Source organism: Rhinatrema bivittatum, chromosome 1 (assembly GCF_901001135.1).
Source record: "Rhinatrema bivittatum chromosome 1, aRhiBiv1.1, whole genome shotgun sequence".
Classification (NCBI taxonomy): Eukaryota; Metazoa; Chordata; class Amphibia; order Gymnophiona; family Rhinatrematidae; genus Rhinatrema; species Rhinatrema bivittatum.
Window position 1 is genome coordinate 291678798 of NC_042615.1, and position 25142 is coordinate 291703939.

Genomic DNA, 25142 nt, shown 5'->3' on the forward strand with positions numbered 1-25142 from the left:
TGTGATCACATTTTCTAGTTCCTAACAGAAGTCTTGCTGATGCATTTTTCAATAATTGTAATGGTTTTAGGATACTTGCAGGGAGACCGAGTAATAAGGAGTTACAGTAGTCCAGGTTGGAGAAGATTAGAGTTTGTAATACAGCACGGAAGTCCTCACAGGTGCTTTTTCATAGTCAGGTTCTCATCTAGCTGTATATATGAAGCTCTGTCATCTGGCAATTTTTAATCACACTGTATTATGCCAATCCTGTCATAATATAGTGACAATTAATTTTACAATTAATATGAGTTGCTACCGTAAAGAATAATTTATTATTTATTAGAATAATCATATATATATATATCTCTGCTTATATTGTCCACTCTATCTCAATCATGTCATCAGATCCACAAGTCAGGAGCCCTACCTACTTCTGATTGCCAGCTTCTTGCACTAGCAGCAGTCTGCCTGTGAAAATAGAAGTACATGTCGCTGTCTCCAGTGAAAACCAGCTACCGGAGGCTGGTGCAAGGGTGCCTACCTCGTTCCACGATGATGTGCCTTCAAAACGCAGATTTTACTGTTAGTTCTTTGACCATGGGCCTCCCGACTGCTTTTCAGGATCTCTTAAATGAATATTCACAAACTATATTGGTGATCCTGAAAACCAAACCTGTTGAGCAGGGGAGACAGAGAGGGGGCCCAGGCAAAGGAGTTAAGCACCACTGATATATGGTATTTGTATGTGTTAAAATAGTCAATAATGGTACCTTTAAAATCAAAGCTTCATATTTGACAATGTACTTAGAAAGCGTGCCTTGCTGACAGATATGCAGAGAAATGGAAATCAGTACCACATGACTACAAAAAACTGGCCTGATCCAGTGTAATCCAGTCTGACACACCACAGAAAGTTTAAGCTACTTCTGAATTTCTACTATAAAGTCTCCTTTCCCCTATTCTCCAAAAGGATAAATAACATCAAGAAAACTTTACCAATAATGGATTTTCTTTAACAGAATTAGCACGGGAACTGGATTTCACGGAAGAACAGATTCATCAGATCCGAATTGAGAATCCCAACTCCTTGCAGGACCAGAGTCACGCATTGTTGAAGTACTGGCTAGAAAGGGATGGGAAACATGCTACGGGTAAGACCAGTACATGATATGCATCACTGGGGCTCAGAGAAACAAACAAGTCACTTTTTATCCACTGTTTTTCTCCCCTCATTTTGTGGGCATTCCCCTGGGAAAAACATTCTCTTGCCAGCCAAGAAGGATCGGGGGAGGGGGGGAGAGATCTCCACTTACCCTCAATAGCGCTTCTTCAACTAGTCAAGGTCCCTGGAATCCAAGAGCTCTGCCTCTGCAGTGTGCCTGACCCTCTCCTAGCCTAGCACACAGCACTGCAAACAGAGCCACACAGCCAGCCCATTAGCTAGTCAAAACGGACGTAACATCTGCTAGATCCAGACTCTGGTGGTAGAAGGAAAGAACATCATAAAATTTCTAGTCTACTTTCCAGAAAAGCTACATTCTCCTGTTCATTAAAGCTGTTAGTGAAGGATATGTGCAAGTGCCATCATGGGAGTATCTCCTACAATGCAAGCTCGGATTTGTATACCTTCGGCATCACGTAAAAGCACCAATCCAAGGTAATTTGTTGAAGATTAGTTCCGCCATCCAGCAGGACTCGATTTGATAACTCCCAGTACCATCTGGTAGTTACACTGTTGATATATCTCCAGATAGATTAAGTAAAAAAAAAAAAAAAACAAGAAAGAGAAAGAACAATCGCTGTAATTCAAAGCTAAGCAAAGTTACCTTCCTGTTAAATTTCCTTGTCTCACAAAGTTTTAGAACAGGGGTTGGCAAAATCTCAAGGACCTCCCTTCCGGGACATCATTCTGTCTTTGATGACTGCACTGCACACATTTGTTTTTTTACAGTGTGCATGATTTGCAGTGCCAGCCTGTGAGCTTTGAAAATGCAGTGCCATCGGAGGGAGGGGGGGGGGGGTAGTGTGCCAGATGAGCAGCATGCTGGATAGCAGGAGGAGCAAGGATTTTGTTGTCCCCGTTCTCCCCATGCATATGAATTTCACTGAAAAAACACCCACTTCAGCTGCACAGGGCCACAGGAGCTAAAAGATTTCAGCAGCAGCCCTCCACTGCAAAAGAAGCAGGCCTCCCTCACCCCATAAAGGAGGCGGGGCTCAGCATGTCACTATCTCCTTGCCTAGAAAACATGGCTGACTCCTGTGTTAGACAATCTTACAATCTTATAAGTGTATCAGCTTTAAAACTTTGAATTTTACATCAAAACATTCTATTGAAAAGCACAATTTCCATTACTAATATACGGTTTTGTTGAACCTAGGCGTGCAAGTTCACTCATGCATACCAATGTAAACATGTACAGGGATAAAGCAGGCACCCATACAGTATGGCTGGTCCATTTTTCAGGAAGGATAAAACCAGCCAGAGAAACTCTATTCTGATCAACTGTCTCTTTGTGACATCACAGACACAGGTCTTATCCAATGTCTTACGAAGATTAACCGAATGGATATTGTTCACCTAATGGAAACATATGCCATGGAGCTCATCGAAAAGCACGCTGATCGCACCTATGCAGATCTTGAGCAAACAGTAGTACTAGATCATAGTGAAGGTAAGCACAATAAATGATTTAATTCACTTGTCATTACTTATGCCATCTATGTGGCAGTATATTTCAACATACTAAGCCTGAGAATTGGAAAGTGTAGCTGCTGATATTATTAGATGGGAACAGTACATATGATTGCAGATGCAAGGGAAAGGAAATGCATAGCAACAACGTAGATAACAGCATATAAAGACCAATTAGCCCAATCAGTGTACCCAGTTATATATCTCAGCTGCCAGCTGTAAAAACTTGACCACTGGTAGGATATTGCTCCTTATCAAAGTCAGTTATATTAGCTATCTTTTTGGTTCTCTACCATCCTGAGTAGATGAGCATAGACAGTCCATATTTAATCCAGCATCCATCTCCTCCTCCCAGTGTCTTACCACAAGCTTTGTAATAATCCTGAACAGTTGCAAGAACTGAAACTGTTACCCAAACATCAGTCTACCTAAGTCCAGTAGTGTTTCTGTCAGCATAAACTTGGTTGGTTTCTGGGGAGTTGTATTCTATTGCTTGCATTCCAGCTACTCCATGGCCTGCTAAGTCAAACTTTACTTATCAATTTGTTGGACAAAACCTGACCACTACTGACCTGTTAGCATTGACATTGTTGAAATCTGGTGCCAAAAACCAATTGGCTCAGCTAGTCTGCCCCATCTAGATATCTTTTCTCTGGTTCTCTGCCAGATTGGGTAGATGAACACATTTATTTTCATTTATCTTATTTTAAAAGATTTGTAACCCATGTATCTACAGTTCTAGGCAGATGACAATTCAGCATTCATACAGTGCCACAAATTCAACAAACTAAACATCAGGCATCATATAAACAAAACTACATTGATGCTGCGAGATGATTACCAAGCAAAAACTGCATGTATTGTTCACCACAGTACAATAAAATAAAAAAAGTTGAAATGTATTAAACCTTATGCCATATTTATATAGACTAGCCGCAGCAGCATCTAGACTGGTTGAGCATGTGTCTGAAATGCTTAACAAATTTTAAAGATAATTATTAAATCCTGCCCAAGCCTCATGTTATTCAGACCAAATGCCTGAGTAAAAAAAAAGCTTTAAGCCATTTCCTAAAAGTTTGTAAACATGTTTCAGATCTCAGTTCATTAGGGTTCAAATTCTAGAGCTTGGACTTGGCCACCACATACATCCTAGCTCATGTCTCAGACAGTCTTACCATGGGCACAGGCACAGGCAAGGTTTTTCTCCCAGAAAATCTTAAACAACTAGAAGACTTATAGATTTTTAATACAGTTCAAAAACATTGGAATATCACCACTCAATGCTTTGTATATAAGAATCACAACTTTAAATTCTAGCCTCCATAACACCAGTAGCCAGCACAGAGCATGAGTATCAGAGAAATATGATCACTAAGTTTAACCACTCACAAAGCTTTCAAGGTTGTCTAGGTAAGCCAAGATGCAAAGAGTTGTAATACTTAATGCCCAAAAGTACAAGGGTCTGCAAGATCATCCTGAAGTCATCCATTGACAAAAAAGACTATAGTTAAGCATTTTGATACTGTCATCAAGTCATCACTTATAGAGGATACAACTAGAACGAAAAATGAATGTCATTTTAAAGACAGTAGCCAACCCCTAACTCTGCTAACAATTTGCAAATTGGACAAATATAAATATTAAATAAGTTGGCAGATAAGGTGGAGCCCTCTGGAGTTCCTGTCTTGAGCAAAAAAGTGAAGAGGAATCCTGTTGTAAAGTTTCCTGCTAACAGCAGTTGCCTAGATAAGATGTAAACCAGGCAAAGACAGTTGATGTAATGCCCAACTTACAGAGACGGGATAACAAAAGAGAATCGTTCCAAGTATCAGAAACTGATGATATATTTAGAAACCCAGTAAAAAATGGCTGCCTACATGGAAGACATGATGATATACATTGGAACTTGACAATAACAACATTTTGCTGCTGTGAGCTAACCAAAACCTAAATCAATAGATTCACATAGTTAAACCAATAGCAACAGCCCCTTACCCATATCTTTTACTAGATCTCTCATCTCTGTTCCTACCATTATCTTCCATAAGACATGGAAGTATGTCGTAAGTTTCTTAAGCATGTCCACATTCTGTTAGCTTACCAGGAGAAGTAGAAGAAAAAGCACTATTTCAGAACTTGTTGAAATTTCTGTTCTTAATCTAGCACCCAGCCCCCCTTCCATGTCTTGCCAACAAGTTTTGTAACATCCTCCCAGCCACCAAAAGTAGCACGGTCATGGTCCAAAAATATCTGGCTTCCATATGCTCATTGATGTTTTAAAATGGTCACTTCATAGATTACCCCATCTTTTTGGAAGCGTGATGCACAATATCACCACTGTTAGGTTAGTAACCTCTGCTCCATGTAGGTTACCCAGTCTTCTTGGAAACCTGATATAGTCTTACCACTTCTATTCAGTTGTAACCACTGCTCCTTGTAAGTTTATCCCAGATTAGTTAGAGTTATAACCATGGCAGCCTAACATAGTTGTATCGCTGCTGTTAGAGATGTAACCAAACCCGATACCATTGTACCTCACTCTTTGCCCATTGGCTTGTGTTTTCCCCTCTTTGACCTTTTAGAGTTTCATATGATTTAGCAACCCTGCTAATATGATTTAGAATCCTGCCATAGTCAGTTCTTGTGTTATGCAATAGATGAAAAGGCTGTCAAGCACTCAGTGCTTTTCTATTTACTAAACTTTATATTATCAATGGTAAAAATCTTTGCATTGTTGTTAATTTGTTGAACCTCCAAGCATAATTTTTGCAGGGTTCCTTGTATGACTAGTCAACATATAACATGATTAGAAGATAGCTTGGCAAAAGCTGAAATGGAGGAGTGCATTGCTCAATCTGACAGGAGATGACATTTGAGATATATGTGAAAAGATAGAGACTAAAAGTCAGAATTAAGGGCAAGGACAGGTTTAATGAAGATGACGAAAAAAAGCAGGTTTCTGGAACCAATTCTTTTGGTCAGTATTCACAATACCATACTAGGAGAGGGTGATGGACCGAGAATAAAAGGGAGTATGCATTTGTCATGATCCTCCCTCTGGGAAGCTAGACAGTGCCAAAACAGAGTCTTATTGTCAATTCCACATTGCAGTTGCCAACCACAAAATTCACTTCTCTTCTGGCTTTCCATGGTCTCCTCTTTCTTTAGAGGCTGCTGTTGCCCTCGACTCAATAAGAACATTGCCAAACATTGTAAACACTGTTCTAAGGTTTCTGAGCCACACTCTCTTTCCCTCTGAGTCTGTAGGCTAAATGAAGAAAATTCTTCAATTTCAAACAATACTGACCTCAGTTGGTCTCTATCTCCATGTCCTTGGGTTCACCTATCCCTTCCACCTCCATCTCCTCTGGCTCCTCTTTTATTTCTCCTTCCTCATCCTCAAGGAGGGTTTTACCACTCTTCTCCCTAGGGAAATTTCACCCCTCCTCCATTTCTTCTCTGGTTCTCTCCCTATATACTTCTGCTATGCTTCCAGGAAGATTGGAGTTCTCATTCTTCCAACAGTAAGGAACTCCACCATCAGAAAGCTCAACTGTTCTATAGCCTCCCTGGTCTTTCTGGGAGATATAGTCCATAGAGAATTCTTCCTTGCCCTGGGTTTTTGTGGCCTATAATATGGTCTTATTATTGTCATTTTATAGTCCTTCCTCTGGGAATATCTTTCAAACCAAAGTAAGGGAGCCACTTCATCACATGGTTGTACATACTACCATTTTATGAGGTAGTATTCAAAGTACTGGCAATGTTGAAAGCAGACAAGGCAATGGAACCTGTTGGGGTACATTCTACAGTGCTGAAAGCTCAAGGAGGTATTGGCTAGGCCCCTCAGAGCTCTACTAAACGTCTCTCTAGAAACAAGGAAGGTTGCAATACACTAGAATAGAGCAGATGTAGTACTGCTGTACTAGAATGGGAATAAAGAAGAAACAGACAATTACAGACCTGTTAGGCTGACATCAGCAGTAAGCAGAATTATGGAATCACTAAGTATAGGATAATGTAACAATTTGAAGCCAGTGAGTTATGGGATTTTAGGCAACACAGTTAACACAAAGTGGGAGATCTTGCCACACAACTGATTGAATTATTTGATGAGGCTCCCATACTGATAGACAAAGAGATTCACTAAATGTGACATATGTATTTCAGCAAGGCCTTCCATGCTGATCTATATAGAAGATTGGTGACCAAGCAAGTCAGTCTGAGAGATGGGAAGATAATTATAAACAGAGTAATATGTTGGCAAAGCCAAAGGACTCAGTATGATGGTCAGTGGGACCCACTTTTGTGAGGGGTAGGGATGTTTTTTTTTACTGAGAGGTTGGAGGAGATCTTGAACAGACTTTTAGCATAGGTAATAAGAGACAAAACAATTACAAAATTCAAGCTTACTTAGAACAGATTCAAAGTGGCAGAGCAAGCGAGGGGGATGATCAGAGATCTAGAAGCATCTGTGGCAGCACAGTAGATAGGTACTACAAATACAGGTAGGTGTAACAAGTGATACTTATTTGCCAACATCATCTATATAAATATAAGATGTTATTAAACTGTGTCATTTCTCATCTGTAGGATTTTCTGTACTTACGGAGGAGCTGAACATCTCAAGACACAGGGCTGATGGGGTTTGTCCAGAGTCTAAAGATTGTGAGACACCTGATCACCCTCCCATTGTCTCTGAGGAGGACATATCAGTTAGTTACACTTTGCCAGAGAACATGCCAAGAACTGAGGCAGATGTGTTATTGTCCGACTTCTCTCGTCAAGTACAGAGGGAGAGGATAGCAGTGCAGCACTCGGGGAAGCCACGAGCTATGTCAGAAGGCTCAACAACTGGACAACAGAAATGTCTGTAAGTTTCAAACTATAAGCAAGCCCTTGCATTGTTTATCTCATGTTTCTTCAAGGACTATGGTTTTAGAGAAAAAAATAAGGTGTTTGGCAGTATAGTTGAAATTGCTGTGGGCGTTGAAGCAGCAAAATTCTTCAAAGCATCCACTTGCCCATGTCTTAATTCTAAACTTGGCTTTTTTTCTTCTTGTCTTAGAATATTTTATTTTTATTCACATGCTTTTTTGGAAGAATGGGCACCTTTATTATGGTCACACTATTTGTTTTGAGCAATATTCTTCTAGGCATTTATTCTCAAGCTATATGTGCTCTTTTCATAAATGTTATCAGTGTGATTCCTGTATAGAGTTCTGATTTGTTTAAATTTGTATTGGTGGGAGTGCCTAACCTGGAGGAGCTTTGAGAATTTTTGTACATTGAGATCTCATCAGATATAGAACCTGAAACAGAATGAAATGGGGATTGTAATGATTTTGTCTGTTTAACCATGGATTTAAATATCCCAAAAATGTTTTGCTAGTGCTATTGCTTTAATAGAGTCATTTCAACTTGGGCAACTCAAAAATCGAACAATTTGACCTGCTTCCCACAGGTGCATAATGGTACAATTGAATGTTGCATACCCACACATGTATTCATGTGCGAAGGAAAACGTCTCGTTCCTTGCCTTGGGATGGTTCAGCCCTCTACTGGGGACTTCAAAGAGTTTTATATTGTTTATGCACAATTGGGTAGATTTTAATACATGCGCGTGTGCGTCCATGTGCATGTGCCGGCGAGCACGTTATAAAATCGTTGGGCCGCGCGCACAAGGGGTGGAGGAATTATGCAAGTTTTGCACGGTGACGCATTGCGGCCTTCCCCAGTTCCCTACCCTAATCTCCCATCCCCTTCCCCTCTCCTCCCCACCCCCTAAACCAGGGCTTCCCAAACCTGTCCTGGGGATCCCACTGCCAGTCAGGTTTTCAGGATATCCACCATGAATAAGCATGAGATACATTTGCATACCTTGGAGACTCAGTATATGCAAATTTATCTCATGCATATTCATGGTGGATATCATGAAAACCCGATTGGTTGTGTGGTCCCCAGGACAGGTTTGGGAATCCCTACCCTTAACCCTTTCGCTTGCCTTTTTTTTTTCTTATTTTATTGCTTACTGCTCCAACAGAGCAGTAGCAACTTGCGCGCACCAGGATTCGCTTCCCCGGTACAGCGGCAAATGTGTAGAAAAAAAAAAAGTGATTTTAAGAATCTGGGTCATAATAATTGTCCATCATATCCAGCATCCTGTCAATGACAGTGGTCAGTCTGAAATAGGAAATCCAATTCCATACTGCACACTGCCAGAAGTGGGAGGTGGTGATACATGTGGCTATTCAGCTAAATAATGGCTATTGGGCTCATCCTCTAGAAACATATTTAAGAACAGCATACTGGGTCAGACCAAGGGTCCATCATGCCCAGAATCCTGTTTCCGGCAGTGGCCAATCCAGATCAAAAATACCTTATAGTATCCCAAATAGAAGATAGAGTCAATACTGCTTACACTCAGGGATAATCGGTGGCTTTCCCCAAGTCTACTTGGTTAATAACGGTTTATGGACTTTTCCTCCAGGAACTTGTCCAATCCTTTTTTTAAACCCAGCTTCGTGAATTGCCTTTACCGTATCTTCCAGCACTAATTCCAGAGCTTAATTGTGCATTGAATGAAAACATATTTTCTCTGCTTTGTGTTAAATGTACTACTTAATAAATTCATGGAGTGTTCCCTAGTCTTTTTAATTTTTAAAGAATAAAACAAACAATATGTATTGATCTGTTCCACTCCACTCATGATTTTATAGACCACTTTCATATCCTCCCTCAGCTGTTTCTTCTCCATGCTGAAGAGCCCTAAACTCTTTAGCCTTTCCTTATAGGGGAGGCATTCCATCCTCTTTATCATTTTGATCGTCCTTCTCTGTACCTTTTCTAGTTCTGCTATCTTTTTTATGAGCTACAGCAACCAGAATTGCACATATGGAGGTGCACCATGGAGCAATACAGAGGTATTATGATATTCTCTGTTTTATTCTTAGAAATACAAAAATATGACAACAGAAAAGATTGTATGGTTCATCTAGTCTGCCCATCCATCCAATTAATTTAGCATTATAATTCCCATCACTTACTTAGAGATCCCCTGTATTTATCCCATGAATTCAGATACTGTATTTGTCTCCACCACCTACACTGTGAGGCCATTCCATGCATTCATCACATTCTCTGTAAAGAAATATTGGGCCAGATGTTAAAAGGGTTACGCGAGCTGGGCCTATTTTAAAAAGGCCCGGTGATGTGCGTAAAGCCCTGGGACGCGTGTAAGTCCCGGGGCTTTACTAAAGGGGTGGTCTGGGGGCGGGACGGTCCGGAGGCGGGGCCTGCAATACTTTAGAAAATGAGGCCCATAGTCAGGGCAGATGTTTAAAAATACGCATGGAAAGCTTCTCAGTAAAATTCCACACACAAATTAGCAGGTGCAATTGTGTATGCATAGTTTTACCCAGATAATTTTTTTAAGCAGATTTAGGTGCATATAGTCCGATTTTAAGAGTCACGCGCGTACATTTGGGCGTTATGGGCATGGCCGGGCCTTGCAAATGCTGCGCATATTTTACAATGGGCCCAGCCACGCGGTTAACCCCCATTACGCCCAAAGTGCCGGGCTTGCTGAAAGGGGTGGCCCAGGGAGCGTGATCTTGGCAGGGAGGGGTGGGGGGGGGGGGGGGTTAGGCCGGGACAGGGCTATTAGCCGCTGTCCCAGGGAAGCATGCGCCGGAAGATACTTCTGCTCTGGAGGAGCAGTAGGTATTAAATAAAAAATTAGGGGCTGGGTAGGGTTAGGTTAGAGGTTGGGGAGGAGAGGGGAAAAGGTAGGAAGGGTAGGGTTAGGGAATTCCCTCCCAGTCACTCCTTAATTGGAGCGGACTGGAAGGGAACTGGGGACCAACCAATCGCATTTCCATGTGTAGCTTATAAAATTTCTCACCCCTGCGTGCGCATGTCGTGGGCCAACCGCATATGCGTGCACGGATTTTAAAATCTGGCATGCATGCGTGCATGGCCATCGGATTTTATAACATGCATGTTATAAATTCAGCGTGTCCATATGTGCGCACCGGGAAAAGCACACACATGGACGTGCGTGCGTGGGTCTTAAAATCGACCCCTTAAGTTCTGTTTGAAAATTGGTGTTATTTATGTGCATTTATACTGGCTAACTTATGCGCAATGTTACAGAATTACCCCTTCGTCGTCCGGCTGACTCCTTTGCTGCAATTAATTTTTAGTTTGCAGCTGATCTAGCACTATATTTTACCACTTTATACCCACAAAAGGTAGGAAGCATTTGAAATAATCCAGATTAAAACATCTCTTTAATAATGTCTTGGCTTCAGTTCTCATAAAAACAAAAGTCAGCATTTCAAGGACTGAGATATGTTCAGATTTTTTTTTTAGATGTTATTGTATCAGCATATCAAATCATACCATCATTATCATCATTAATTTATAATCACACTTTTCCAGGAGAAGAATTCAAAGCATGCTGCAACAGGTTTGGGCTCTGCAGAATACAACTGATGATGTTAAATGTTGGTAAAACTATAAACCCAGGAGTTGGGGAAGATGGCGGCATAGACACGTCGCTGAACACGTCGCTGAACACTGCTTCCCCAAAGTTTTCCCTTTTTTCGTGATTTATTACAAGTTATGCCTTCCAAAAGAAAAGGGAAGGTGAGGATCTTTCCACCAGACTCCTTACCTCCTCCGGGGCAGTTAGACATCGTACGGTTCATGCGCCAGCTGGAACAGGAGGAGGGAACCGATGAATCAGACTTGAGCCCCTGCGGGGGAGAGCAGGGTGCTCCAACAGACGAGGCGTCTCTCAGCCCCGACGTCAGACCGCCTCCGGCACAGCGAGACCCCGACCGAGTCGCTCCCCAGGCGCAGGCTGATGACGCGGCCAGTGCGAAGGGGGGGGTGGAAAGTGACTCGGGGAGAACGCCGAGAGCAGAGGAGCACGCGCAGGCAGGAGAGAGCTTTGCCGGTGCGATAGCTTCGGGGACCTCGAGCCTGGAAGCCTCCCGAGGTGAAGGAGAGCAGGAGGAGGCGCCGGTAGATGGATCCCCGGTAACAACGGCATTCGGCGATTCTGGTGAGTCCCTTAGTCCACCTACTAGACCGGAGGCAGTGACATTGGAGTCACTGTGGGACTTGATGGTAGGACAGGGGCAGTCTATGAAAAGGCTGGAAAAGAAAATGGACTCCTTAAATTATAATTTCCAACAAAAGATACTTGGAATACAGGAACAGGCCACAGAGACTAATAATAAAGTTTCAGAGGCTGAAAGTAAAATTCAGTCTCTCCAGGCTGTTAACGCAGCTGTAGTAAGAGAACAGATGGCCTGTTCCCGACGCTTGGAAATCTTAGAAAACAACATCAGGCATCTTAACTTACGTATTTTAAATTTCCCCAAGGTAGCTGGCAAAATTCCTTTTATTACCTTGAAGAGACTCTTTAGGGAAGGCCTGGGATATACTGATGAAGATATGCCTTCAATAAATTTCTGTAGGTTTTTGAATACCAGACCTTCCACTACAGGGACTGTTCCAGTTCCATCTATTCCAATGAACCTAACCAGCTTCCTAGAAAATTCTGAAATGGATGTCCTAGAACGAAACACTTTACTTGTAGCATTTATTACTGTCCAAGATTTGAATGGTGTGATGCGAAATTTCTTCAGAAAATTTCCTTTGATGTTTCATGGACAAGCCGTTAGAATACCGGTATATCCGGATCTAACTCAAATCACACAAATTAGAAGGAAAGAATTTCTTTCTTTAAGGCAGGATGTTGTATCTCTAGGATATGTTTTCACACTTCGGTATCGTGTAAATGTTGTCTAAGAAAAGGAGACAAATCCTTTATTTTTTTTCAAACAGAGCAGCTCCGGCATTTTCTGGATGCCCGTAGACCTATTACATCTTCCCCGGCTGACTAAGGGGTATTTAGGATTGGTTCCAGTTTGTTCTATGTTAATGCCAATTTTGATTATTTGATTCCTAAGAAACTCTCACTTTGTTTTCCAATGCCCTTAACTCTAGCTTTGATTTTCTTGGAATAGTACTTAGAAATTAATAGGTAGAGTTTACAATCATTATATTATATATATTTTTTTCACCAGAGGAATTGGATATTGAATTATTTTTTTTTGTGGAACTCTTTACCTGAATTTATTTTATTTATATCCAAAGTCTTGTAAACTGCCTAAAGCAATGATTCTTAATTGTAATTTGAAAATGATAAATAAAGAATGAAAAAAAAAAAAAACTATAAACCCAGAGATGCTGAACCTTAAAAGTCAGTGCTATGAAGAGTAATACACCCATTGGCAAGATTTTTTTTCATCTGAGAGTCATGTACAGAAATGAAATGTCCAAAACACAGAAAAATGGAGAGGGAAAGTTGCACTCCAAATAGTCCTCCACACATCAAAGGAGATGCGAAGAATAAACGCAGTCCATATTATTCTAATGAAATACATTTTAATTTTTAAGTTCGCTTAATAGTTGCCGTATTTATTTTTTGCATCTCCTTTGATGTGTGGTAGAGATAAAATGTAACATGACTATTCATGCAGTTAAATGGAACTTAAAATCAGAGGCGGGAGGCCGTCTCCCAGACATACAGGCCGATTCAGTAAAGTCGGCGGGAGAGCGGGCGAATACCCGCTCTCCCGGCGTGCACACAGGCGCTCCGTCGGAGCGCACTGTACTGTATCGGCCTGATAGTGGGCCAGATATTCTGCTGCTATCTGGCTGCACAAGTTAGCTGTATAAACTTCTCTGGCTTAACTTGGCCAAGATATTCAGCGCGCAGCTGCACTACTGAGCCAGTGGTGGTTTAGGGCCAGATGTATTAAAGGGATTTCCTGTTTTGAGGGTGATTTTTTTTTTAAAGCTATTTACCCGTCTGGATGGATGTTTATAAAGGGCTATTTGAAAACTGCCCACCCTGTATGTGGGCACAGGTACATATTTTAGGTGCAAGGATCTGTGGGCACTTTGGGCAGTTTTTCAAAGAGAAAAGGATGTATGTGCGCTTTCCCTTCAAAGACTGGTGCAAAATCTCCAGGTAAAGTGCCTACAGACATTTCTCCTACCTGCAGAGTTTTGAAATTTGTAGCCTTTCTGTTTATGGGAAACCGACTGTTAGGGCCTTGCTCAAGGTCGCACAAGGCGGGGTTCAGGCTAGTTGCACTGCAGTCTAATGCCCTGTGCTGCACATCACATGAAGAGGAAGCTGAGCTAAAGAAACAGGGCAAAGTCAGCTGGCAGGATTTGACAATGAGGGGTATTAATATGATCTGACATCTATTTCATTCGTAGTTTTAGAATTTTCTTGGATGGATCTCACTGTTCCCATATCTGTGCATACTAATGAGAATAACTTCAAGGCAAATAAGAAATCATTATATTTGGGGAAATGTCTTGTTATTTTCTATTTGGTGCAATACAGTTGCCTTTGTGCCTCTCCCTACCCCCCAAGAAATCCACTACTGCTACATTTATTTTCTAACACAAGGTTTTGTGCAAACTTTATAAAATGTGAGAGGTATAGAATATTATTTAGGACAGGAGTTCTTAACCTTTTCAATCTTGACCCCTCCCTCCTCAGATGAGACTCCAAGTCTCTGCCCCCCCCCCCCCCCCCATTCCTTCTACTCCCATCAGTTTTCTCACTGCCCCCCTCTTTCCCTCAGGATCTCGTATAGCTTACAGCCTCTCCTGTTGTGTCCTCTTTTTAATTCTTCCTTTGTTCCACATATGTCTGATACCTTCTCATCTTCCAGCACTTACCCCTTCATGTTTCCTTCTCTGTCTCTCTTTCATCACCCCCCTCTCGTTTGCCTTGACTTTCTTAGCCTTCTGCCTCTTCTTCTCTCTTTATCCTTCTCCACCTCCATTACATCATCTCACTCGCCCTGTATCACATCCCCCCCCCCCCCCCCCGCCACCCTTCTCATTCATTCATTCATTCATTCTATCAGTCACTCATTCCCTTACTGGCTCTTCTCGTTGAGAAATAATAAATTGGACTTCAGTGCAAAATGAATTCTGGTGCAGCAATTTACTGTGATCTCTCTTCTTCAAAGTTGGAAGGTGTGCAAATAATCATGCGCTAAAAACCAGAGCATAGTTGTAGTTTGTTTAGTTTGGGAGGAAATGGTTAAGGCTACTGTTGGGGAAAAGGGAGGCGAACTTAGCACCAGCCTGGAGCATTAGATGGGGGCCCTGCCCCCTCCCCCATCCCAAACACACACACAATGCCTATGGGCCTGAGTTGAATATCTATTCAGCAAGCATAATGAACTTTTTGGCAGCATGAAAAAGAAATGCCTCAGGCTGAAGCTATTTATGTGGCTCAGAAATGTATCTTGACTACCTAGTTTAAGGGGTAAAGAGACTGGTAATCCATGTGCTCCTTGAGATCAAAGAGAGGAAGATTCCTAACAAGCATCTCACCTGGAGACATTCTGCCAGAGTTTTGTTAGGTTTGTTACTACTCTAGGGTTCGCGGTCTAACATATAAGAGCATTTAAAATAGTGCCGTGCATCTCTTATTGACCTCCATTGTTATCTTCTTACTAGAAAGGAGTTATACCACATTAATTTTGCAAGCACTTAGCAATCAGTATCATTTTGCTTAAGTGCACACATTTACAGCATCTCCGTCTCCTGGTTGCCAATACTGCTAACGCAACATGCTATCTCCTAAGGCAAGAGAGAGCCTCAAGTTCTCAACTTTCATTTTATGGGTCTGTTATCTGTTAACTTTTATTGTTGTTTGATTGTTGAAATGAATACATTACTCAAAGAATTATTTCTAAGATGGTTTAGCAATTTTTCCAAACCAATTAGTGTTACGCTCTCCTTCTCCAAAAGGGGAGGAGCTAGCAATCTGTTACGCTCGCCTCCTCCAGAGGGGAGGAGTTAGCAATCTGCTGTCGCTCACTCCACCAGGAGAGCGGAGTTGGCAAGCTGTTCTGCTGTACTCCTGAAAGGGGAAGGAGTAGCGATATGTCATGACCTGCTCCTCCAGAGGGGATCTGTAGATCTGTTAGCGAACTGCTGTTAGATGCTCCTGTAAGGAAAGGAAGTAGCTAGCTGTTACCAATCTGCTAAGGAGTAGCAATCTGTTATGGATCAACTCTCCACGGAAGAGGAGTTGGCAATAGGTATATAGTACTTCGCTACTGAGATAGCAATCTATCATGCCCCCCACTACGGAGTAGCAATCTGTGTGTGTGTATAAGCTGCTGGCAAGCCTCAGAGAAAGAGGAGTAGCTGTCTATATAATACTTCCGTGAACGGAGTCAGTGGTCTGTAGTGATTGGCTCCCACAAGGTGACAATAGTGAAAGGAATGACCACTTGAAGGAAATGGTGAATCCCTGGGCTGATGGCAGATGACAGTTCCCCCAGGAGGAGATCCTGAGATGAACCACCGGCTAGGCTAGAATATGAGATATACACAATAGTTCTTTATTAGACTGGAAGCTGGAGCACCAGGGGTGGCAGTAGTGAGTCGCTGTGTCCGGCAAGGCTGAAGTCCTTCTGATACTCAAATATAATCTCTGGGTTGCTGAGCTGTAGAGAGAGACTAGAAGTAGTGAGTAGACAGGGTATACTGGATACAAGATGGTACACTCACAATAGTAGATGTCTGCAATGGTCTCTATGCCACAGAGAGTCTTTAGTACATTCAGGAACAGGAGCCGTAGGTGAGCACTAGTTCCCACAAACAGTCTGTAATAAGAACTCACAATTTCTGTATATGAAATGGCTTCTAGAGCAGAAGAGAGTCTGTATAAGATTCTAGGAACACGGGCCCTCGTGGAGCAAGTACCGGTTCTCATCTGTAATCTTGCCAATGTAACTCTTGATCTCTGTATCTGCGATAACATCTTGGATGGAAGGGAGTCTTCAGAGCAATAGGAATGTAGGCCCTTGTGGAGCGAGTACTGATTCCTATGTAATAGAACTCACTGCGTTCACGTCCGCGATCGCTTCCAGGAAATGAGGAGTCTTCTGAGTGTTCTGGCAATCTGAAATCAAGAAGAGAGAGTGGAGCCCCCGTGGAGCGGGTACTCCTGGTAAGTTTGAAAAGGCCGAGCAATGGGGACGGGTTCCCCGGCTGACTCGGATCGTTGTTGCAAGTATCGTGGACTGCCAAAGCAAGTCCCGTTGGAGTTCTTTGTTAACTTGTTAGAGGTTAGCAAAGACCTTTTAAAGTGCAAATGGATGATGTCACTACGGGGGGACGCCCCCGAGGTTCACGCCCTTCCTGGTACAAAGTCTGAAGCGCGCGCACGCGCCCTTACATCATCGAGAACATGGCGGATCCGTAGAGTCAGGCCAGCCCGGGGGTACTGGGACCAAGAGGCGGAGAGAAGCCGCGGCTACATTCTTCGTCAGAGCCGAAGGGAGTCGCATCCAAGGCAGAGAGGGTGGAGCGAGGGGCGAGAAGAGGCACGAGCACAACAATTAGTTTTCCCTTTAGGTAAGCCCAACACCTATTAGAATCAATCCTCTGAAGTTACTAATTCACTGACAACACATACAACAGAGTATGTTGAAAATGTTGGTTTGGCTGTTTTCAGAGTTAATTTACAAAATGTTTGCATTGACAGACAAGCTCTAACTATATTCAGCTGATCATAAATAAGAGAAAAGGAGTAGTAGATAACTAGTGTTGTACCTACTGGGCTAACTTATGAGGTAGGGAAGCTTGCAAAAATTACCAAGTTTCTTGAAGCTTACTTGTATTCAGTGCTGCAATTAGTCCAAAGTAAAATATAGTATTACACGTTGCTTATTTATTGTGGAATGATCCATCTGTAGTGCATAAATATAAAACCACAGATATTCGTACATGTAAACTTGTTTCAGCTTTATCAGAACAAACTATCCTGGTAACATAGCGCTCCTGGCTTGGTTTGCACAAAAGAAACGTCAGAATTACTGCTTACAGCTCATGTGAGCAAGGCCACAGGGTATCATTATCATGACTAGACATACTAGTATATTGCAGCCAACTCCATTTAAGCTGTTGCCTGCTATTGTGGCCATTCAGGATTAGCTATAGTATTTATTCTAGAGATAGGAGGTTCATATAGGAGAAAATGAAATATCTGAAGCTGTGTCCACAGCAGTCAGCTGACATGAATCTGTTCTTCATAGGGCCACAACTCCAGATAGAAAATTATCAGAGTCATCAGCGCCAAGGCAAGCAACAGACTTTCATAATGAACAGCATGCAGAATTCAAATCAAGACATGAAGAATACGAGAGGCCTTATGTTCACACCCCATCCGATGACCAGGACTCATCTCCCATTGTACAAGATCCTGAGGTGTTGAATTTCCAGCAGGAAGGTTTGTCTGCAAGTGGACGTGACCTTCTAATAGAAGAGTCAGCTGACGAACATCCAGAGAGATATTATGAAGATGAATCATTTGAAAGGTAAAGATAAAAACAGCAGAAATGTACTTTTTATGTCTAATTTTAAATTCTTCCCAAGTATCTTTAAAACAGCTTGGCATTGGTCCACAACAAATCCTGTCTCCATCTAGGCATTTTGAATCACTTCCAATGGAAGACCATGATGCAGTGGCACTTGGGGGAAAAAAAAAAAAGCAGGACATATCCCAAAATCTCCAGTCAGGTAGCAACAGCTGAATGCAATGCAGTTTTATTAAGCTACTTTATCTGTGGCAAGTTTTGGGTTGTCATAACCACTTAGGGACTATTTAATAAGGCATAAAAGTTTACACTTAGGATAGGCCACCAGAAACTGCCTAGTCTGTTTAGAAAGCATTAGTACTTTGTTACTGTCACTCACTAGGACTGCAGTTTGATAAGTATCATAATCCAATGATGCTTAATTCTGACCTCCTGAACCTCATTCCACTCTCTTCCATAACTGTACCATCAGCTGTCCAGTGGCATTTTATAGTTTGATGTAGCAAGTACATGCTTGAGTTTTCTCTCTTGCTTTCTTCAGGACAGAAAATAATCTGTTTAAGTGCTGATACATGTTAGGTTAGTAATTCTCACATCTATCCTGCAATGTCAAAAATCCAAACACACAGCCTTCTGTGCCCCTTTAAATAGGCACATCAGCAGCATAAATATGATACAGCTGACAGTTTTCTTCTGACTATGCTACCAATGGTTCTGTGCAGTTCCAGTAAATATTTGATCCCATGATGCACATCAGGATTAAGCATCTCAGAATATGGAAGTTAATGGTGAAATGAGATACATTTCCAGTGCCTGTCACTGAAGATTGCTCGTCTCCAACAAGGTTTTTTCAGCTAGCAGCATTTCTGTTGTCCAGAATATGAACGTACAAATGAATTTGCAAAGGCAGTAAACTAGTTACAGTTCTGCCCTATTGGCATCTGTGGAAATCCCATGTGGATTTTATCATAGTTTGTAGTAAAGAATTTGCAACAAATTTTGCTTAGTTTTGCGGTAAAAATCTGCTACAGGTCAACAGGTTGTGCTGCAGGCCTGCAGCAGATTTTCACCAATGGGTTCCATGACCCGCAGCAGATTTTGTCATAAATTGCAGCATTATCATGAAAGCTGCCTCATATTGGGTTTGCAAATATATCCACAGTTTTTCAAATGTATGGAACTGTGAGCCAAAAATTCTGATTTTGCACATCCTTAGAAGTCGATATTAAGATCCGCGTGCAAGCACACACGTGCGTGCGTTTGCCGGCGCGCACACATGGATGCGTCAGTTTTATAACATAAGCGCGCGTACATGTGCATGCAAATTCTACCTCACAAGCATGTGGGGGATATTTTAGTAGGTACACTCACCAGAACAATAGCCCTTTTCCCCAGTTCACTCACAGTTCTCCCCAGTTAAGGAGAGGACTCCTAAGCCTAATCCTAGCTAACTTGCCTCCCTTTTACCCTATTACCCTGACCTTTAAAACCTCACTGACTAGCCTATTTTTTTTATTACATGACTTACACGCCATCCATAAAGAAGTAAAGTTACGCAGTAGGAGACCCCGGCACAGCTTTGTGCGCGTAACTGCTTACGAGTTGACTTCATGGTGCAGTCCCGGCCCAGCACGCCCTGCCGCTTTTTGTGAAAATTTCTTTTTATGTGCGTCCCGGGAGATACGCGCGCACTTGCGTGATTTCTAAAACTCGTGCGGCGTATGCTGGGCCGAGTCACGCGCATATCTCCTGGCTTTGGCATGCGTAGGGCTTTGGAAATCAACTGGTTAGTCTAGAATATTAAGCCTGATTATATTGGGGAATTCTTTTTATATGAAACAGATTTATGAATGAGCCAGACAAGAAAGCAAATGAAATAGTTTTGGTGGGAGGTTACCGTTTTATAAGGAGAATTTTAAAACAATACCCTTTATTAGCTCAGCAGTGGAGAAGTCCCACTGTGCTTTAGAAAACACTGTTGTGAATAGGAACCTATTACTTATTGTAGAAAAATAATTGGCACCTCTCACAGCCAAGTACATTGCTTAGTGATCAATAAGAAAGGCATGCAAGTACTTTTCTCACACAGTGTAACAGCTGCCGATGATAAACAGTGCACTGCTTCCATGCTTCCACTAGGAGCTGGCAGAGGAACTAGGTGAGCTGGAGGCCAGCTCCGATGAGGATGAGATGGTAACCACCAGGGTCATTCGCCGTCGGGTGATTATTCAGGTACCCACTGCACGTCCCTGTGCCAGGGGCCATTGCGCCCTAGATCCCCTGTAATAAACCTATCAGATTTGTCAGGCAGTCACCTGGCTGGTAGTGGAGTTGCAAAGTCAGCATGCTCACTTGAGATTGCATGGCCATTTATTAACTAGAAATATATTATTCTATGGATGTTTGTGGAAGAGTATGCGCCGTGCAGTAGTGCTTTGCTACACTACTGTCAACCACAGCATATGTATAGAACTTAACTCAAAGAGAATGGCCAAATGCATTATTTGTTTTTGCAGCACTGTGAGATCAACTAATGTTTATTTCCCATTTTACCTATGATATGGCTTGATAGCGCACACTTTTGACACTTTGTATGTAGACCTGCTTATGTAGCCTTGCATTGTAGTACCATCTCCCCTTGACAAAACTTGTTTCATTAACAATCTAATATTCCTCATTTAAACAGTCATTTATTTACACAAAACCACTGTTTGGTGGCATGTCTTCCTTCTCTGCAGGGAGATGATATGCCTGAAATTCCACCAGAGACTGTGACAGAAGAAAGAGTATACAGATGAACATGGACACACTGTTGTAAAGAAGGTATCGTAATCTACATCCAAAAGATTATTCTTTTATAAATCTCCTGGGGAACTTTTCTAAATCTATACACACATACAAAGTGCTGTAACTATAGGGATCATCCTTTCCCAGGAGAACTCATTTAGATGTGCATATATATATGTATATAATTTTATATTTATTTTACTTTAAGAAGTCATTTTAACATTTATTTTTAATAAAAGGAAAACTTTGAATGCTATAGAGAAAAGATCAAGAGAAAGTTGTTTCCGTCAACCATAAGGGCCTTAAGAAATAAAGTAATCAGAATTGATTATTTTCCAGCTTTTGGGTATCAAAGTGTAGCATAGTTTAACATGTTGACAAACATATCTATCAAGAATTTTTTTTCTTTACATCTTTTTCTGTAACAAACTGGATGGTTGGTTATGCATGCTACTTAAAGCTAAATTTTCAAGTGCAAGAATAACATGTAATGAACTTGAAAATACAACAAATATTATGGATGATGTAAAATGTCTCTGTTGATGTGTCTAGTTTTTAATGATGCTTGCTGAAAGTTGGGTACTGTCGTTATTATATTACTTCAAAATGTGAAATTGTACTTGAAATCAACAAAAATGTTATATTCAAAATTAATTATATTCTGACACTGCTCATAGGGACACCTTGCTGAAAATATCTTGGGGGGGGGGGGGTTGTTGTCTAGAAGGTAATGCACAGCTAGTTCTGACTGGAAAATATTCACGTTTTCTATTCTCGAGATACTATTTGGATTAAAAGTTCCATGTTCCAATAATTTGTAAAAATGTTTATTTTCAGAGATGATATTTGCAAAATATTTTTTTTCATCTAGCACTAAATATTTTGTGCAAACATATTCATTTTGGGGTAGATATTTAAAAACGGCACGTTCGCATACTTTTGTTGGCGCACTAGTTGCAAACAAAAGTACGCTGGATTTTAGCAGATATGCGCGTAGCCGCGCGTATCTGCTAAAATCCAGGATCGGCGTGCACAAGGCTGCCGATTTTGTGCAGCCGGCACGCGCCGAGCCGCGCAGCCTGCCTCCGTTCCCTCCAAGGCCGCTCCGAAATCGGAGCGGCCTCGGAGGGAACTCGCTTTCGCCCTCCCCTCACCTTCCCCTCCCTTCCTCTATCTAACCCACCCCCCCGGCCCTATCTAAACCCCTCCCCTACCTTTCTCCAGGGATTTATGCCTTCTGGAGGGAGAAGTAAATCCCCGCGTGCCAGCAGGCCGCTAGCGTGCCGAGACGCGACCTGGGGGCGGTTCCGGAGGGCGCGGCCACGCCCAGGACCGCCCTGGGCCGAAACCACGCCCCCGGGCCCGCCCCCGAAACGCCGCGTCCTGCCCCCAAAACGCCGCGCCGATCGGCCCCGCCCCACACGCCCCCGACACCCCCTGACTGAAAACCCTGGGACTTACGCGAGTCCCGGGGATCTGCGCGTGCCGGCGGCCTATCGAAAATAGGCGCGCCGGCGCACAAGGCCCTGCTCGCGTAAATCCGGGCGGATTTACGCGAGCAGGGCTTTTAAAATCCGCCCCTTTCTTTTCTTTGAATAAAAAATTGTAAGGCCCACTTAATCACATGTATGTTGGTCCCTTAATAACTGAAACAGATCCACTTGCACTGTTGTGAATATGTGTAAAGTTTATTTTTAGGGTTGGTATATATAGCTCTATGGAAAGAGCTTTGCATTAAAATAATAATAATTTACTCCTTACCTTTGACTTTTAATATAAAATATTTAGCTCATAAACTCCAAGAACAGAGATGCTCATGAGAACAACAATAACACTTTTCAAAAGAAAATTGAAACAGATTTAGGTCAGAAGAAAAACTGATGCATGTATGGGATCAGGAACATTTTTGTTTTCATTCTGCTACCCAATTGACTCGAGGAGCTTGGTGCTTTTTTTTTATTTTCCTCTGAAATACTACATAGACATAGCTATTAGGTAGTTTTTCCTTCTTTATGGAAATCCAGTTTAGGTTTTTCCTATTTTAAAGGTTGCCTTTTCAGACAGCAGTCTTCAGTTTGAACAGGTTTGTTTGTGCATTTTGTTCACTCTGTGTCCTGTCAAAAGGTGACAGTCCAGCTCTCACATGACCACAAAACGTTTAACAGTAAGCAAGCCCAAACAGTTCTAGTTATTGGTTTACAATCAAGCACCAGCTTTTCTTAACAGCTTAAACTGTAGAGTTTGGGCTTCTCCTCAGCCAGGATTGCTTCTTTGGAAATGGGGATTTAGTTAGCTTGGGCTAACTCCCTGGACTCCTTACCCAAGGACTCTTCAGCTATTTGCTGTCTATCCCACTGTCATACACTTCCTTCTTTCTCTTGGTCTATTTTAAGCTGTAGAGCTTTCACAGTGAGTCAACAGGTTCCTGTTTAAGGTAGACCTTCCTAATTCTTTGTTAAGGGTTTCTCCCTTTACCCCTCAAACCCTTATGGGATTTGATTGATTGAATCTCTGATGTTTTTACAAATCAACCAACCATGGACTCAAATCGCTCAAAAACCTTTTCACCCATAGAGGGGAATATTGGAAAAAACAATCTGAATCGCAACGGTTGGAAAAGAAGATATTCAGGAAATATTCAGCAAAAAAAAAAAAAAAAACAACCTCTCACCGCAGCCTAAAAAAAGTAAAAATGCTCCATCGAAACTCTTCACACCTCTCAGTCATGCCCACAAATACTGATTCACCCAAATATAGGAACACTCTTTGGGGACACCTACTGGTCGTAACCACCAGATTGTGGAAGAAATCATGAATTGTAGCTGCCAGCCAAGGACCATCACTATAATGGCTGGGCTAATTAAGGATAAAGAAAAGTAGGGACAGGCCCTGGATAGTTGCAAAGGAGGGCTTATGGCACTGTTGCTAATAGAAGCCAGTTCTATTTGAGCTTGATGCCCAGAGTTGCAGGAGGAGATTGCCAGGTCAAAAAATACAATAATAAAAACCCTGGAACAGTAATTTATACATTAGAAAAGGTATATAGTTTATTTAGACAACATAATCATTTTATACAGTGTTGTACTGAAGCAGGCAGGGTGATAAAATAGGCAAGATGAAGAGGATTCAAAAAGTGTGCAATGACTGCACAAACGACCAGGTACATACAGGTTAATGTCCATTTAATGAGGGGCAGTCTAGCCAATGTCCGTGCAAATTGCCAAACTTATTAACACTTTGTTTTATAAAATAGGTGTTTTCAGTTCCTGAAACACTTATTGAGAAAAGTGCATTTTATTTTCCCTCATTTTGCCCACTAAGATCACAAGGAAGATTGTCAGAAGATATGTTTCACCAGATGGCACAGAGAAAGAGGACGTCATTGTACACGGAGCCCCACAGGAACCCATCACTATTGAAGAAGGAGATGCATTCTCCAAAGTCTTGAAGCGCACAGTGCTAAAGAGCAACAGCGAGCAGTCTGAGGTGATGTATTCCTACAGCCTGAGCCTTACCCACAATAGAAAATTGAGGCGGAAATGTTAGATGCCCCCACCTCCCTCCATGCCCCAGATCCTGCCCACTGTATTGCAATTTTGGCGTCTCTCCCCTCCAAAAACTTTTCCTTCTTACTTGCCCTTCCAAATATATGTCATAAATCTGCTGGATTGCCAATGCCCTATCCTCTTTGTGACAGTAATCCCCAGACCTATGAATGCTGTCATATTCATAGCTCAAGATGGCATGATCCCATCTTGAGTACCCGCTAAAACTGAAATTTCATCAATCAAAAGGGAACCTGTCTGCATGCACCAGGAAACATGAGCCTACCATGGGTCTCATTAATATGAATAGCTTAAAGCTTCTGACCGTGCACAAGATTAGCCATTTACCATGATTTAAAGAACATAAGAACATGCCATTCTGGGTCAGACCAAGGTCCATCAAGCCCAGCATCCTGTTTCCAACAGTGGCCAATCCAGGCCATAAGAACCTGGCAAGTACCCAAAAACTAAGTCTATTCCATGTTACCGTTGCTAGTAATAGCAGTGGCTATTTTCTAAGTCAACTTAATTAATAGCAGGTAATGGACTTCTCCTCCAAGAACTTATCCAATCCTTTTTTAAACACAGCTATACTAACTGCACTAACCACATCCTTTGGCAACAAATTACAGCGTTTAATTGTGCGTTGAGTAAAAAAGAACTTTCTCCGATTAGTTTTAAATGTGCCACATG

The 25142-nt window shown here is 41.9% G+C and overlaps 1 protein-coding gene across 1 annotated transcript in view; it reads left to right on the forward strand.

The window, feature by feature from the left end:
• ANK2 (ankyrin 2) overlaps positions 1-25142 on the forward strand; it is a 573506-nt gene that overhangs the window by 525260 nt on the left and 23104 nt on the right. The window contains 9 exon segments of the mRNA XM_029608082.1: positions 1002-1133; positions 2511-2657; positions 7271-7550; positions 17836-18117; positions 19960-20002; positions 20257-20349; positions 20856-20900; positions 20902-20940; positions 24226-24390. Coding sequence (XP_029463942.1) covers positions 1002-1133; positions 2511-2657; positions 7271-7550; positions 17836-18117; positions 19960-20002; positions 20257-20349; positions 20856-20900; positions 20902-20940; positions 24226-24390 — 1226 coding nt within the window.